This window comes from Astatotilapia calliptera, chromosome 12, assembly GCF_900246225.1.
Source record: "Astatotilapia calliptera chromosome 12, fAstCal1.2, whole genome shotgun sequence".
Taxonomy (NCBI): Eukaryota; Metazoa; Chordata; class Actinopteri; order Cichliformes; family Cichlidae; genus Astatotilapia; species Astatotilapia calliptera.
In genome coordinates, this window is record NC_039313.1 from 1,064,078 (window position 1) to 1,078,526 (window position 14,449).

At 40.7% G+C, this 14,449-nt stretch overlaps 1 protein-coding gene across 1 annotated transcript in view; it reads left to right on the forward strand.

The window, feature by feature from the left end:
• The first annotated feature begins 3,192 nt into the window (after positions 1-3,192).
• Positions 3,193-14,449, forward strand: part of apba1a (amyloid beta (A4) precursor protein-binding, family A, member 1a) — a 59,330-nt gene continuing 48,073 nt past the window's right edge. The window contains exons 1-2 of the mRNA XM_026186996.1: positions 3,193-3,302; positions 6,822-8,438. Coding sequence (XP_026042781.1) covers positions 6,900-8,438 — 1,539 coding nt within the window. The 5' untranslated portion in view covers positions 3,193-3,302; positions 6,822-6,899. The remainder of the gene's footprint in view (positions 3,303-6,821; positions 8,439-14,449) is intronic.

Consider the following 14,449-nt stretch of genomic DNA (forward strand, 5'->3'; position numbering starts at 1 on the left):
ATAATATTTCAGATGCATTTTATCTCTCAGATAATTGTGAAATCTAAAAATCTCAATGTATGTTCCTCAGTTTGGTGTTTAGCCCTGAACACAAGAATGTATTTTGTAATTCTTGTTATTTCAATAAAAACTATATTTTTGCTTCTTGGAGCTCCATTTATTTCATTACAACTGTGCAAAGTGTAAATAATATCACAGTAATATTTCTAAATGTAAATGGGATCCTGACCTCAATTAGCAGAAGTAAGAAGTCTAAAGTGTCCAAATCTGGTCATAGATGAGGAGTAGCCATCCTGATTTTATATAAAGTCCCATTTGAACCATTTGCAGAAACTAAAGATGAGGATGGATGGTATGCTCTAGTTTCTGGGAAAACTGAGGGAGGGGAAATGAGCTTTTTGGCTGTATGTGCCTCAGCAGGTAATGATTTCCGTTTTTACAGAAATATTTTTGATTTACTGGTTGGTTCAAGAGGTATTGTCGTTTGTGGAGGAGACTGGAACATACGGCTTAATCCCAGATTAGACTCCTTCACAGCAGTCCCTTCTCCCTCCTACATTAGAAACTCATGTCAGAATAAGTGAGTGAACCTCAGGAGAGATTTAGGGACCAGACTACACTCACACATGTGCTGCATTCCAGGACGGACTTTTTAATTTAAGAGAGACTGTCCCAGAAGACCAAACTGCCAAATAGGATGTATTGACTTATGTGATCGTGCACCTCTACTGTTACCGCTGCAAATGAATAACAATCTAAGAAATGGATTATGGAGGCTGAATACTGATGTTTAAAACAACCAACACTTTACAGGAAAAATGAAAGAAGAAGAAATCAACAGAATTATGGTGGAAAATGACAGAGGAGAGCTGGTCTGACTCAGGTCATGATTTTGTGTGTTGTCGTTGCTCGTCACACCTGAGGGTGGCGCTGTTTGCTCTCTGTTACTGTCTTCATTGGTTCAAGGTTCTTTATTATTTGTCACATGCATAGTTAAACAAGTATAACACACAGTGAAATGTAGCCTGACACGCTCCTCGACATGTGCAAAAATGGGGGGGGGGTGTAGAGGAAGAACATTATATATATATATAGTATATATGTAGTATATACACTGGGTGAATGTGCAGTAGTAGCAGCAAGCAGGTGAATTCTGTACATTAATATGAATAGATTGTCTATTGTGTTTATAATCACAGAATTTCATCAGGGATTATTAAAGTATCCTGATTCAGATAATTCCCTTTTTTAAATTTAAGACATTGCCTATTTGCGAATTTGTTTGGAAAATGGTCACAGAATGAGTGGACGTTAAACATGAGATTTATTTTAGTGTTTCATTTGTTCCTGAGCAAACTGATTTAGCTGACATTCATCTACAGCTCATAACTGGATAGTTTGATTTCACTTTGTGTTACTGAAGAGCTTCTTATGTGTGGAAATGAATCTTTCACTCATGTTTGTGCTCTAATGTAGAAATGAGCTATACTTGTTTATACAACTTATTTTGAATTAAAATTAACATTAAAATGTTTTAATACACAAAGAAAGTGTGAGTATTTTCACTGAGAGGAGCAACAAGCTGTTAGAAGCTCATTAGACACTGAAACAAATCATACCTCTCTAACAATATCAACTAATAACAGTAATGAACAGGACTAAAGGCAGAGAGGTGATACAATAATAATAAATTCATATAGTTTATATGGCACATGCACACGTGTTAATAAAATGTTAAGATAAGATAAGATAAGATAGAACTTTATTAATCCCTCGGGTGGGTTCCTCTGGGAAATTCGACTTCCAAAAAGCACAGCAACGACCGAAGTTACAGTTACAGAATTGTTATATATATATATATATATATATATATATATATATATATATATATATATATATATATATATATATATATATATATATATATACATACACACATATATAAATACAGAGACAAATATAAATAAAATATACAAAGGGGATAAATAGAATAAATAGGAATAAAAAATAAAAATACAAGTGAAGTTAGTCAGTTCAAATCATTATTTAATATTTATTTCATTTAAGTAGTTTGTTGTCTTTTTGGTTTTGAACTCATCGTGCAGGCGCAGACAGGCCTGCTCGCCTCTCCTTATAAACAGAAGCTGTCTCTACCTTCACCCACACCTCTGCTGTCTCACCTGGGCACACACAGCTTCACAAACAGCTCAAAGCTCATTTGCATCTATAGTCTGTTGGTAAAGGTTCACAAAAATGTCACAAAGTATATCAGCAAACATAAACACCCATCAGCACCTAAGAAGAAGCAAACATCAATGTTACGAAGTCTGTCGGTCTTACAGTTGTAGTGTTACAGCTGAGTCACAGAGAACACACAGAAGTGACAAAGAGGCGCAGCTTCTTTGATTAAATATATATATTAAATATTATATATTATAATATTATTATAATATGTGTATAATAATATATATTATAATAATATTATAATATATATATTATGTATATATATATATATATATACATATATATATATATATACATATATATATACATATATATATATATATATATACATAATATATATATTATAATATTATTATAATATATATATTATGTATATATATACATAATATATATATTATAATAATATTATAATATATATATATTATGTATATATATATATATATAATGTATATATATACATATATATATATATATATACATATATATATATATACATAATATATATACATTATATATATATAATGTATATATATTATGTATATATATATATACATTATATATATATATATACATATATATATATATATATATACATAATATATATACATTATATATATATATATATATATATATATATATATATTATAATATATATATTTATATATATATATATATATATATATATTTCATACATATATATTATAATATATTATATTTATATTTATTATATTATAATATATATATTTATATTTATTATAATATTTATTATAATATATTATGTATATATTTATATATTTTTCATATATACATTTTATATTGACCGGTGTGACTATATGAAGCTTTTTCACCCAGACATTGTTCTCTTTTAAAAACGCATAAACTTCGTTATTTGTTGTGCTTTATAGTAACGTGACGGTGGCGGGGAGCGGAAGGAGGTGCTGAACGGCTGCGGAGCACGCGCGCGCACACACGCACGCACCGCTACAGGGAAGATGGAGGACGATGTGGCCGCAGCGCAGAGGACCTGCATCCTTTAGCAACATCACTCCTGTGAGCAGGTTCGTGTTCAGGACCGGGCTGTTCGCTGTAGGCCTGACCCACCGGGATGCGGACAAAGCAAACGTCTCCGGGCTGGGCTGTTGTTCTCATCATCATCATCATCATCATCATTATTGTTGTTGTTATTGTTGTTCTGTGGAGCTTCGCTACGCGGTCTGTTCACTGAGGAGTGGTTCGACGGAAAACTGCGCTCCGTAGATGAAACGTCAAACCAGGATTCAGAGTGAAGGAAAATGGCAGTGTCTTTGTGAGGCTGTGTCGGACCCACGCAGAGCGGACATGAATAAATCGGCACATAGAGGCCCTGTTGTCTCCAGGTGCAGAGCCACGGCGGGGCTAACCAGTCCATCCAGCTCGGTGCGACGGGTAGATGGTTCTCGAGGTTTCTTATTGCGTGCTTCATTCAAAGCAGGACTTCAGCTGAGCTTTTGTAAAAGCAGAAGCTGAAATCAAACAGATGTTTTGCTGATGTAGTTGTTGACAGGAAAGCTGCTGGTTGTGCAGAAAATTCAGAAAACCTGGATGAAATTGGAAAATGTGGGTAGTTTTGCTTCATTCCTGGTGAAGGTGACTTCTACCAAACATAGGAACGACTACTGTAGTGTTTTAGACAAAGATAAAGTGATGCTGGAAACATTAAAGTACAATAGTCCCACACATGGAGCCACGTGTGCGTGGCTGTCTGTGCGTGAGGAGGAAATCTGAGGCCAGCTCGGGGTGGCTCATGTTCCCAAACACAAATCTCATAACAAATAAGACACAGTGTCAAATCTTTATGTAAGAAAAAAGTGCCCACAGGACTGCACCGCTGAGATCAATGCTTCTAATCCTGTAACAGTGCGTACAGGCGCTTGTAGTTTGAAGTGTTTTCTGTGTCATTTTGTCAGTCGCTCACATTGCTGAGGAGGGATTTCAGCTTACTCTTTTTCACACTGTTGTTTCAGTTTGTTGAGCTTTGCAGTCATTTGTTTATGCACACATGGCATTGATCTGAAATCTGGACGTAGGCCTGTTGCAACACTTGATTCTTTTTCTTTTCAGATATTCTGTTGCAGATTCTGCTGGTGTCTCAGCGTCTTTGGCCCAAACTTTAGCTGCTGAATAGACGATCTCCTATCTGATCATACTTTGGTATTCAGTGAGTGAATCATATTCAATCATCACCCCTCCTCCTCCGTGCTCGACAGCTGCTATGAGGTTTTTGTAGCTGTTTTTTGGTTTGTCCAGATACAACTTTGCACACCTAAACCTGCCATGTTCTTAGAGAGGAAAAGCTTTGCCATGGCAACCGTTCCAAATAAGACAGACAAGTTCAGTCTTTGTGATCGTACTGTGGTGAACTTTAGCATTTAACATGCTAACAGAGGTCTCTTTATACTTTATCTAAGTATCTTTGAAAACACATTTTTAAAATGTAGATCATCGTCCTTAAAGAACAGAGGAAAAGGCTCACAGAGGCCACTGTACATCTTTAAAATACAAACACTGCTGATTATTAGATCTGCCATAAATGTAATCAGAAAATAAACATACAGTATCTGTGTTTGTCCACCCGAGTTATACGTGTTCGTTTCAGCGTTCATGAAGACAAGAAATTAAAAACTAATATTTAACATAAGCAACGTAACAAGCAGACCAAATGTATAATGAAACCTCTACAGAGCTCATTAAGTCCTGTGTATATGTGTTTTTATAGCTGGGTTACCAGAAGGGTGAGCCAAGAGGGGGATGGAAAAGAAATGAATAAATAAATAGTAAATAAAATGGAAATTTTCCCATTACAGGAATCTGGAACTAACCATCCACGAGTATGGGGCTGGGGCAATGCTGGGATGCCAGCAGTCTTATCGTGATAAACCATTTCCAGATCTTTTTTAATCCATTTCCAACAGTATAGTGGTTTCTTGGGGTTGTTCCAGACAGGAGTGCATATGAAAGCTACTGAAGGAGTGTTGGTGAAATTTCCACCCGGCTGTGGATCATCTTGTTAATGATTTCAAACAAGGATGCTGTTTGATGGCCTGAGCAGGAATGCTGAAACTGAAAAGTCTTTACAAACTCTAAGAATGTATTTTTGCTTCTGTATAGTTTTATTCATGCGTTCCTTTTTTAAAATATTGGGATTTTGACTACATGGACACTGGTAAGTGCGTACACTGTGGAAGTTACTCATTTATACTTTTAAGTAATGATGTTCAGTTCGGCCAGGCTTATGTCTCAGTGGGTAACGTGACAGGTAGTCACAGTATTACAATTTCAAACTTAGGAAAATACTCTTTAAAATAGTTTTCGTTACCATGGGGAAGATTTAGAGTGGCTTCTCTTATATTTAAAATAACCACACTGTGGAGGGACAAGCGTCTGTTTTTATGCGTACTTTCGTTACCAACAACGACGGTAAAACCATCGTGTGGCTCCACCCTCCGCTTGTTTATTTTCCTCGTAAACTTTCACAATAAAGCTCAAGATCCCATTGAGACTTTTCAAAATAAACGGAAATGATCGACATTATTCTGTAACATCAAATTTCTGAATATGCATCAAACAGATGACCTCCAATAAAAACACGAGGTAAATGGCACTCACAGACGACTCCCAGCTGAAAACACTTCACATAAGTCGAGTTGCCTGAGATTCACTGAATTTACAGAAATTAAACTATTTTGAGATTTATATCGTTATGGGGATTAGAAATGTCATATATGAGATTGTGGTCATATCGCACAGGCCTACCAGTGGCTACAGAACTTCTTGTGCTTTTCTGTTTGTGGTGTTGGATTCTTTTCAGCATACTTTGGGCTCCGTGACAAGATTACCAGAGGAAAAGAGGGGGGAGGGGCTTCCTCGTACCACGTCATTGTTGTAGAAAAGATGTTCACTCACTTTGGCTCTGATATTTCTGAAACAAAGGTTTAAAAGATACCGAGCTGTGGTAGGACATACAATGTGCTTTTACTCACGTCGCACCTTTTTAGTTTAAGTGGCTTAATTATATTTATATTATGTAATTATTATAATTTTATATAATTAGAGATTGTTTTTATTCTATTGGATTTTAAGGCTCTTTGATGAAAGTGGTATTGATAGAACACATGCTTACTGTTACAGGAGAACATTTTGACAGCTAATATTTGCAGCATAGCTCCTTTTAGTTCCTTCAAACTGTTTCAGGTACTTGGGCAGAAACAGCCAAAGCAAAGAGTCCCAAACAGACTAAGGTATGGTTACCTGTTAGATGGGGCGCTATTCAATCCTTCTCTTTCAGAGATAAGCAGATACCCACACAAAGTATTGGTCTGTACAGATTCAAGAGAGAAAAGTGAAAACTGAAGTTTTAACACGTGTTGGCTTAATAAAAGTGTGAATCTTTAGCTTGTCAGTTACTGTTTTTGCCTGTTAACCATGCAAGTCCTCGCCGTATCACTTCCAGCGAGAACGTAGGAGCAGACACATATTTCGCTCATGTTGTTACATTTTTGTTTACTCACATTTTCTTTCTTTCTGTTTACCCATTGCAGTCGTTTCCAGCAGCCTTCGCTCTGTTGATGATGGATTCCTAAGCCGTTCTCTGACACCACTTTACCAACCCGACAGCCATGAACCCCCAAAAGACAGAGTTTGTTCAGGACGTTATGGAGGCGATGGATGGTCCTTCTCGCCATCAACACCACCCCAGCCTGTCCCATAACCACAGCAACCAGGACAAGCGCTACAGATGCTGTGAGACTTCAGCTGGTGTCACAACAGAAATGGCCAGTGGTGCAAATGCTGAAAGCCGAGTTGGGATGCTACAGCACCACAAGCCACAGGAGGAGCAAGACGCGGAGCTGCAACATGGAGATCAGTCTTCTAAGCCCCACGAGATCCAGCCCATTCCCCGACCTGCTGTGACACGTTACCGCAGACAGGGCGACAGTGAGGCCCGGCTCAGAACTCAACAACAGAGGAACAGGATGAAGCAGCAGAGGGAGGCGGAGAGAGCGCAACAGGAAAGGGAGCAGCACGCTAAGATGACCAAGGAAGCTGAAGGTGAGAGGGAGGATTCTATGCTGGCCCGCTCAGCAAGTACTGAGAGCGGCTTTCACACCCATACTGACCGTGCAGAGGGAGACGATATCCCAGTGATGATGTCTCTGGAGCCTGAGGCCCAGCGAGAGTCCGAGGATGATGCAAACAGCTACAGCCTCCCGCTGCGGCCCGAGGCAGAAGAGTACACTGAAAGTGCAGAGGCTGAACAGCAGCATCTCCATTCACATCCTAACTATGCTCTTCAGTTCCTGATGCTGCCGCGTGAATCCTTACTTAATATCCAGAATTCCCAAAGAGAAGATAAAGCAGAGGAGACACTGAATGGTGGCTACTCTAACTGTGTCTACACCCAATCCTACAGCCAATCGGGGGCGAGAACCTGTGTCTCATCCAGTCAGGACTTGGAAAGTTTAGATGCTGGACTTGAAGCGTACTCTGAGCCATATGACACGTATTCGCTCTCTGAGCATGTGTATGAGGAAATATGTGACGCTCCAATCTCAGTGTCAACTTCTGCAAGTGTGGCAAACGATAGAGAGTCTCGACAGCAGGCGGCGACCGGCTTGCAGCTGTTGCAGAGCGGGGCGGGAAAAGGCGATTACCATCAGCAGGAGGCCGTGGGCTCCCGTCTGCGGCACTACGATGAACGTTCAGATGGTGAGTCGGACAGTCCAGAAAAGGAGGCAGAGTTTGCTCCGTATCCTCGTGTCGACAGCTGCGACCAAGAAGACGATACTGATAACAGTGTTAACGGGGCTAAAAAAGGCTCACAAAGCTTTGATCCTGCTGCAAAAGATTCCACAGACAAAGAAGAAAAACGCCAACCGGACAAATTCTCTCACAAAAGCAACAAGACTGCCAGTCGAGGGAAGTCGGCCAAGCAGCAGGCTGAGACTCCTGTGAAGGAGCCAGTGAGGAACAGTGTGGAGAAGAGGGATGCTATATCTTTAGCCATCAAAGACATTAAGGAGGCCATAGAGGAGGTGAAGAATAGAACAGTCAGATCTCCTTACACACCTGATGAGCCAAAGGAACCTGTTTGGGTAATGAGGCAGGACTTAAGCCCCACTGCTGAATGTGACCTGCCGACATCACTCGGGGCCGATGTAAGTACAAAAGCTCTGACTGTTATTCATCAAGTTATATATTGTCCAGTATTAACTGTTCTTTGGATGTGAATGAAACTCGAGCATCAGGAACAAACAGAGTTGATTTGCCTTTTACGTTCAACATGTCCAATCTCACTTTCTTTGACCAATCCTTGCTGATGAGATGACAATGTGCCGATCAGTGGTGCGTTTGGGTAGTCCGGGTCTCTCACTGAGCGTGCTCCTGTGACCGGCCAGCACGTCATGGAGTGGGTGGGAGGTGTTGTCCAGCATCGTCCTTATGTTGGACAACACGCGCCTCTGTGGCACCACCCTAAAGACCTCCACCTCCATCCCCATAACATTACTGGCTGTGGCCATTTGCGAGCCTCAACCTGCTGCCCCAGCATGTAACCGCATCGAGGAAACTAATGCACAAAATGATGATAAAATTTAATTCAGTTTTATTTATACAGCACCAAATCACAACAACAGTCGCCTCAAGGCGCTTTATATTGTAATGTAGACCTTACAATAATGCAACAGTCATATAAGATAAGATAACTCTTTATTGTCATTGCACAGTCATACATAGTACAGTAGTACAATGAAATTGGAAAAACTGTCCTACGTCGGCACTACATATAACACAACACGACACGATATGACACATCACAACACAGTATATTAACTTAGTATAAAAAAGAAGAATAAGTGTATGTGTATTGCACACTGTTATTATTGCACATTAATTATTATTGCACCTTGTTATAAATATAAATATTATTGTTATCGTTTTAAACATTGTTACCTCCCCCTAAAAAGTCCAGGGAGGTATCCAGTCAGGTCAGCTATTTGCATTGATCAGGGCTATTGCCCTGTTGTAAAAGCTGTCCTTGAGTCTATTTGTTCGGGACCTCAGCAGCCTGAACCTCCTGCCAGACGGCAGCAGCTTAAACACCCGGTGTCCTGGGTGTGTGCAGTCCCGTAGGATGCTGCGTGCCCTCTTGAGACAGCGAGTGCTGTACAGGTCCTTCAGGGAGGGAAGAGGATGTCCAATGATTTTTTGGGCCATGTTGATGACCCTCTGGAGTGCCTTTCTGTGTGCTGTGGTGCAGCTGGAGAACCACACACCGATGCAATATGTCAGCACACTTTCAATGGAGCAGCGGTAGAAGACGGTCAGCAGCTCCTTCTTCAGGTCCATTTCTCTGAGGATTCTCAGAAAGTGGAGACGCTGTTGGGCCTTCTTTAAGACCGCAGAGGTGTTAGAGCTCCATTGGAGGTCTGTGTCTATGTGCACACCCAGAAACTTGAAACTGGAGACCCTTTCCACGCACTCCCCGTTGATGCTGACAGGCTGCAGCTCGGACTTCCTCCTTCTGAAGTCAACTACCAGTTCTTTTGTTTTGGTGGTATTGAGGTCCAGGTTGTTATCTACACACCAGTCTGACAGCCTCTGAACTTCAGCTCTGTATGCAGTCTCATCTCCCCCTGAGATGAGCCCCACCACAGTGGTATCATCTGCAAACTTGATGACTGTGTTGTCTGGGTGGGAACTAACACAGTCATGTGTGTACAGAGTGTACAGTAGGGGACTCAGTACACAGCCTTGTGGAGAGCCGGTGTTGAGGCTGAGGGCTGAGGAAAGATGAGGCCCCACTCTAACTCTCTGTACACGGTCTGAGAGGAAGTCTCTGATCCAGCGGCAGGTGGTGGAAGGAAGTCCAATTTCCAGCAGTTTATCTATTAGTCTGTCCGGGAGTATCGTATTGAAAGCAGAGCTAAAGTCAACAAAGAGCATCCTGGCGTAACGGCCCTGCACTTCCAGGTGAGAGATGGTGGTGTGGAGCGTTGTAGCAATGGCATCTTCAGTTGATCTGTTAGCTCTGTATGCAAACTGGAGCGGGTCGAGTGTGGGTGGCAGGCAGTGACCCCCTATGAGCAGCACTTTGGCGACAGTGGGAAGGAGAAACTCCCTTTTAACAGGAAGAAACCTCCAGCAGGCTCAGGGAGGGGCGGGGCCATCTGCTGACAATTTTATCAAAGAATAAAAACAAGATGAAAAAATATTCTGGAGAGACGAGATCCAATCAAAACGAATTAAGTTGTGTAGAAAAGTGGTAGAAAGCTGCATCCCATTCTCCCTGTTCCCTCCCCGGGGGAGCGCCGTAGACACGGGGACACATTCCACATTTGAAGGGAAACCAGAAGCTTTTTAAATGAGCAAAACTCACCAGTAAAATCACAGCAAGCCTTAAACTTCATGTTTTAGTCAAGCTTCAGTTTTATTCACAGCACGAGTTACCTGGAGGTGCTTTAGATTTAGTCTTCTACACTCTGATGATCATTTAAATGCTCAAATTATGACTCTGAATCACAACTTTGGCTAATAAACATGAAATGATGTAAACAGTTTTATGGTTAAATCTTTATAGTCAATGACATAAACACAAAAGCTATGATATAAAACATGTGTGCATGGCTCTAACGGGTGAGAATAGGGCAGAGTCCCTGTTTTAGATGTGTCATTGCATAATGACTTTTATGCTAAGGTGAAAATATTCTGAAAGTGTCAGCTGCTGATTGAAATGAATTGAACGGCCACATGTTTAGTTTGGAGCAAATAAGCCCCACGAGCTCCAAAGATAGAAGCAATGATTTTGTGAGCTTTAAACAATTTGTAATCAAATGTTGGTGATGGTGGACGAGCGCTCCAGTACTGAGGGAATTGTTTCCCTGTCGGACATCCTTCAGGCACTGGTGCTCAGTCAGTCAGTAAGGAGGAGGTGGGTGTAGGGCTGAGTGGAGCCAGGCTGAAGGCCCCAGAAACCCCTGAAACACCAATAAAGAGCTAGACTGCTGAGTGGACTCCTGCACTGAAGAGTGAGGCTTGTTCCTGAATTTCTTCTTTGTTTATTAACACTGATCAGCTGCAACATTAACTCCACTCATTTGGGAAGTAAATAGTGAGTGCAGTGTGTTGTACTAGATTCTGTTAAAACGAGAAATCATCACAGATAAAGTGTTTGGACTTTTTTGCACGTTATCGCTGTGCAGGGTGTAATTCAGAGAAGCTTGAGAAACATGTGGTCATCGTGCCGTGCATGCCTGTCCTTTAATCAGACCGTGCAGTGCAGGCTTGGGTAGTGTTGAGACTGGTTCACAGCTGCAGGAAAAAAGTGCCAAAGATGCTCAGTGAGTCGTGTTAAGATGACTGGTGGCTATAGCCATCTAACAACCACCCCACACTTAACTGCAGACCAGCCAAAGGTCCTCAGGAACAGTTCGGTAAACAGCTTCCAAACTTCCCAGATCCCAGTCTACTCAGTGACCCAGTCCACCAGGACTCTGCCCTCATTGTATGATGCCAGATAGAACAGGACACCCAAGGGTGCTGTCTCCATTCTGCAGTGCACTGCAGCTGTTTTGGTTGTGTGACAGAGACCTGCTGACAGCATTGGGTCGGTGGTTCTTGTGTTGTGGTTGATTCCAGTTAACGCAGGTAAACCTTATTACGTCTCTCTCTGTGGAAAGTGTGGAAAGGTCCACAGAAAGAGACGGTAATAAGGTTTATCTGCGTTCTAGTTGGTTTGGCTTGAGTTTCAGGTCGTGCAGTTACAATCATGCTGCTGTCGTCACACGTTTGATGCCAGCGTTAAGGGATGCAAATCACTCTGTTTGGTAGCAAAACTAGACATCACCTGATGCCGTTAAAGAACGCGATGGCCAGTGCCGATGTAGACTCAGTGTCCGATGTTTACTGGGGCCTTTATTTTCATGTACTGTACCGGGTCAACGTGTACTGCAAATGTGCAGGCAAGAGAAACTACACTGTTTTTACTGTTTCTATTTGTCTGGCTGCAGAAAAATAAAGAGACACTGAAGCAGTTTTACATAGAAAAACAGGAAGTCCAAAGGAAGAAGGAGGTGAGGGCAGCAGTGAGGAGGGTGATGGCTCAGGGATTCCCATGATGCATTGTTTCTCCTTCTGTCCCCTTTTTCACTCACCACGTGTTCATACATCAATCTGCATTTAATTCTGAGTTATTATTAATCTCTGGCTCTCGTCCACAGCATGTCTTTAGTCCCGTCTCCCTCCCCTCAGCCTGGTTCTGCTGGAGGTTTCTTCCTGTTCAAAGGGAGTTTTTCATTCCCACTTTTGCCAAAGGGCTTGATCTTTATTACTGTAGGGTCTTTACCTTACAACATCAAAGGCTTAGAGGTGACTGTTGTCATTTGGTGCTACATAAAGAAAATCAAATTGAATTGAGTTAGTGAGGCGGTGGGCCCGAGTGTGAGTCCAGGACCACGTGTGTCCAAATGAATTAAAGAACTCATTCATTCATTACAAATTGGAAATATCCCATTTATTTAATATTTATTAATTTATTAATAATTATTTAATATCATTTAATAATGACATGTATATTAAATAGAAATTAATTTGATTTGATTTGATCCTTTTAATAAATTGTGTATTTAGTTCCAATTTCCGTAATTATTTCATGGTTCCTGTGTTCGTGTCATCCTCACCCATCAAACACTGACGGAGTCAAAACCTTTTCTTTGTTTTGTTTTTTACCCAAACTGTAAGTCACGTCTTCAAATACCACGGTTTCTTTGAATACACTTTTTAAATATTCAGTTTGGTGTAATCTTCAAATATCTGGTTGATCTGGAGCCCGTTTGCCAAAGTGTGCCTGTGTTTTTGGAGATGTCCGTTCCCACTAGTGTAACAGCCGCCTTACTGCTGACCCTCACCACTTAAACCAGAGACATGTGACCTAGTGTGTTGTTGCTGTTCGTAGATATACAAAAGACTGATGTGTGTCCTGCCCAGATATAATGAAAAAGATCTATTTTTTAAAAATATATTTATTTATTCCTCTGTTTTCTAAACATGAGCTCTCTGTTATAAATTCCTAATAAGTCTATTAGAATAAAATCAGATTAACTTTTGATTTGTGTGTGTGTGTGTGTGTGTGTGTATACACGCATAATCTTGTTATTAACAGAGATGATGTTGGTGGTTTTAATCATGTAGTCGTCTCACTGTAAAGCTTAATTTTACAAGATGCTGTGTAAAATTAATTAATATGAATTAATATTAACTGACTTTGGTCCTGATAAAATATTATCAGATCTGGACAGGATCTGGTCGGCTGTGTACAAACACACTCTTGACTTCCGTGTGTGTGTTTTGCAGTATCCCAAACATTAGATACATACTGGTTCAGAGTGATGCTCGATGAACCAGTTCATGCGTCGGGTCTAAAATCTCCTGAAACCCTGCAGTTGATCTAAATGTGACAGCGCTGACACAGCGTCTGTAATAGTGCAAACAAAGACCACTTGGGAGCCGTCCTCCTCAGCCACGCTTTTATGGCAGAACAAATCAAACATGGGTCACAAGACTTTGGACTTTCATTGACTGAACCCGTGTTTTGATATCGTTTGTTTTTTTCACACGAGCACTTGTAGTTTTATGAAGAATTCGAGCACAGAGAATTTATACTTGTATAACTACGCATGTGACGAATAAAGAACCTTGAACCTTGAAATGACTCCCACATCTCAGAGGTGCAGGAGTGCCCATGTAGGGGGGGGGGGTCAGATCTGTGTGTGTCCTGTGTTCAACTGGAGAGAGAGAGTGATTTTAAGTTTTTGGTCATTATTATTCTATAAATGCATTGATTGCCAATATTTACATATGGCGTACTGACAGTACTCTGATCTTTTACAGCACTTAAAACTCCTCATGTTTTGGTAGATAAGCATCTGAGGTTGGTTAAATATCAGGCAGGAGAAAAAGGAAGAGGGTGGTGTGACAGAGCAGCATGCTAGGAAACAAGTGAGATGGAGGAAGAGGATCTGGAAGAAGAAGAAGATGCAGCTGTATTGCTAATGGCGATGAATCCAAACAGGATTTTTATCCTACATAAAACTATCAGGTATAGTGATGGTGTTCTCTGCTTCTTCCATTCCTGTTGAAATGATTTATTTATCGTGGGTTAGAGTGAGAAAGG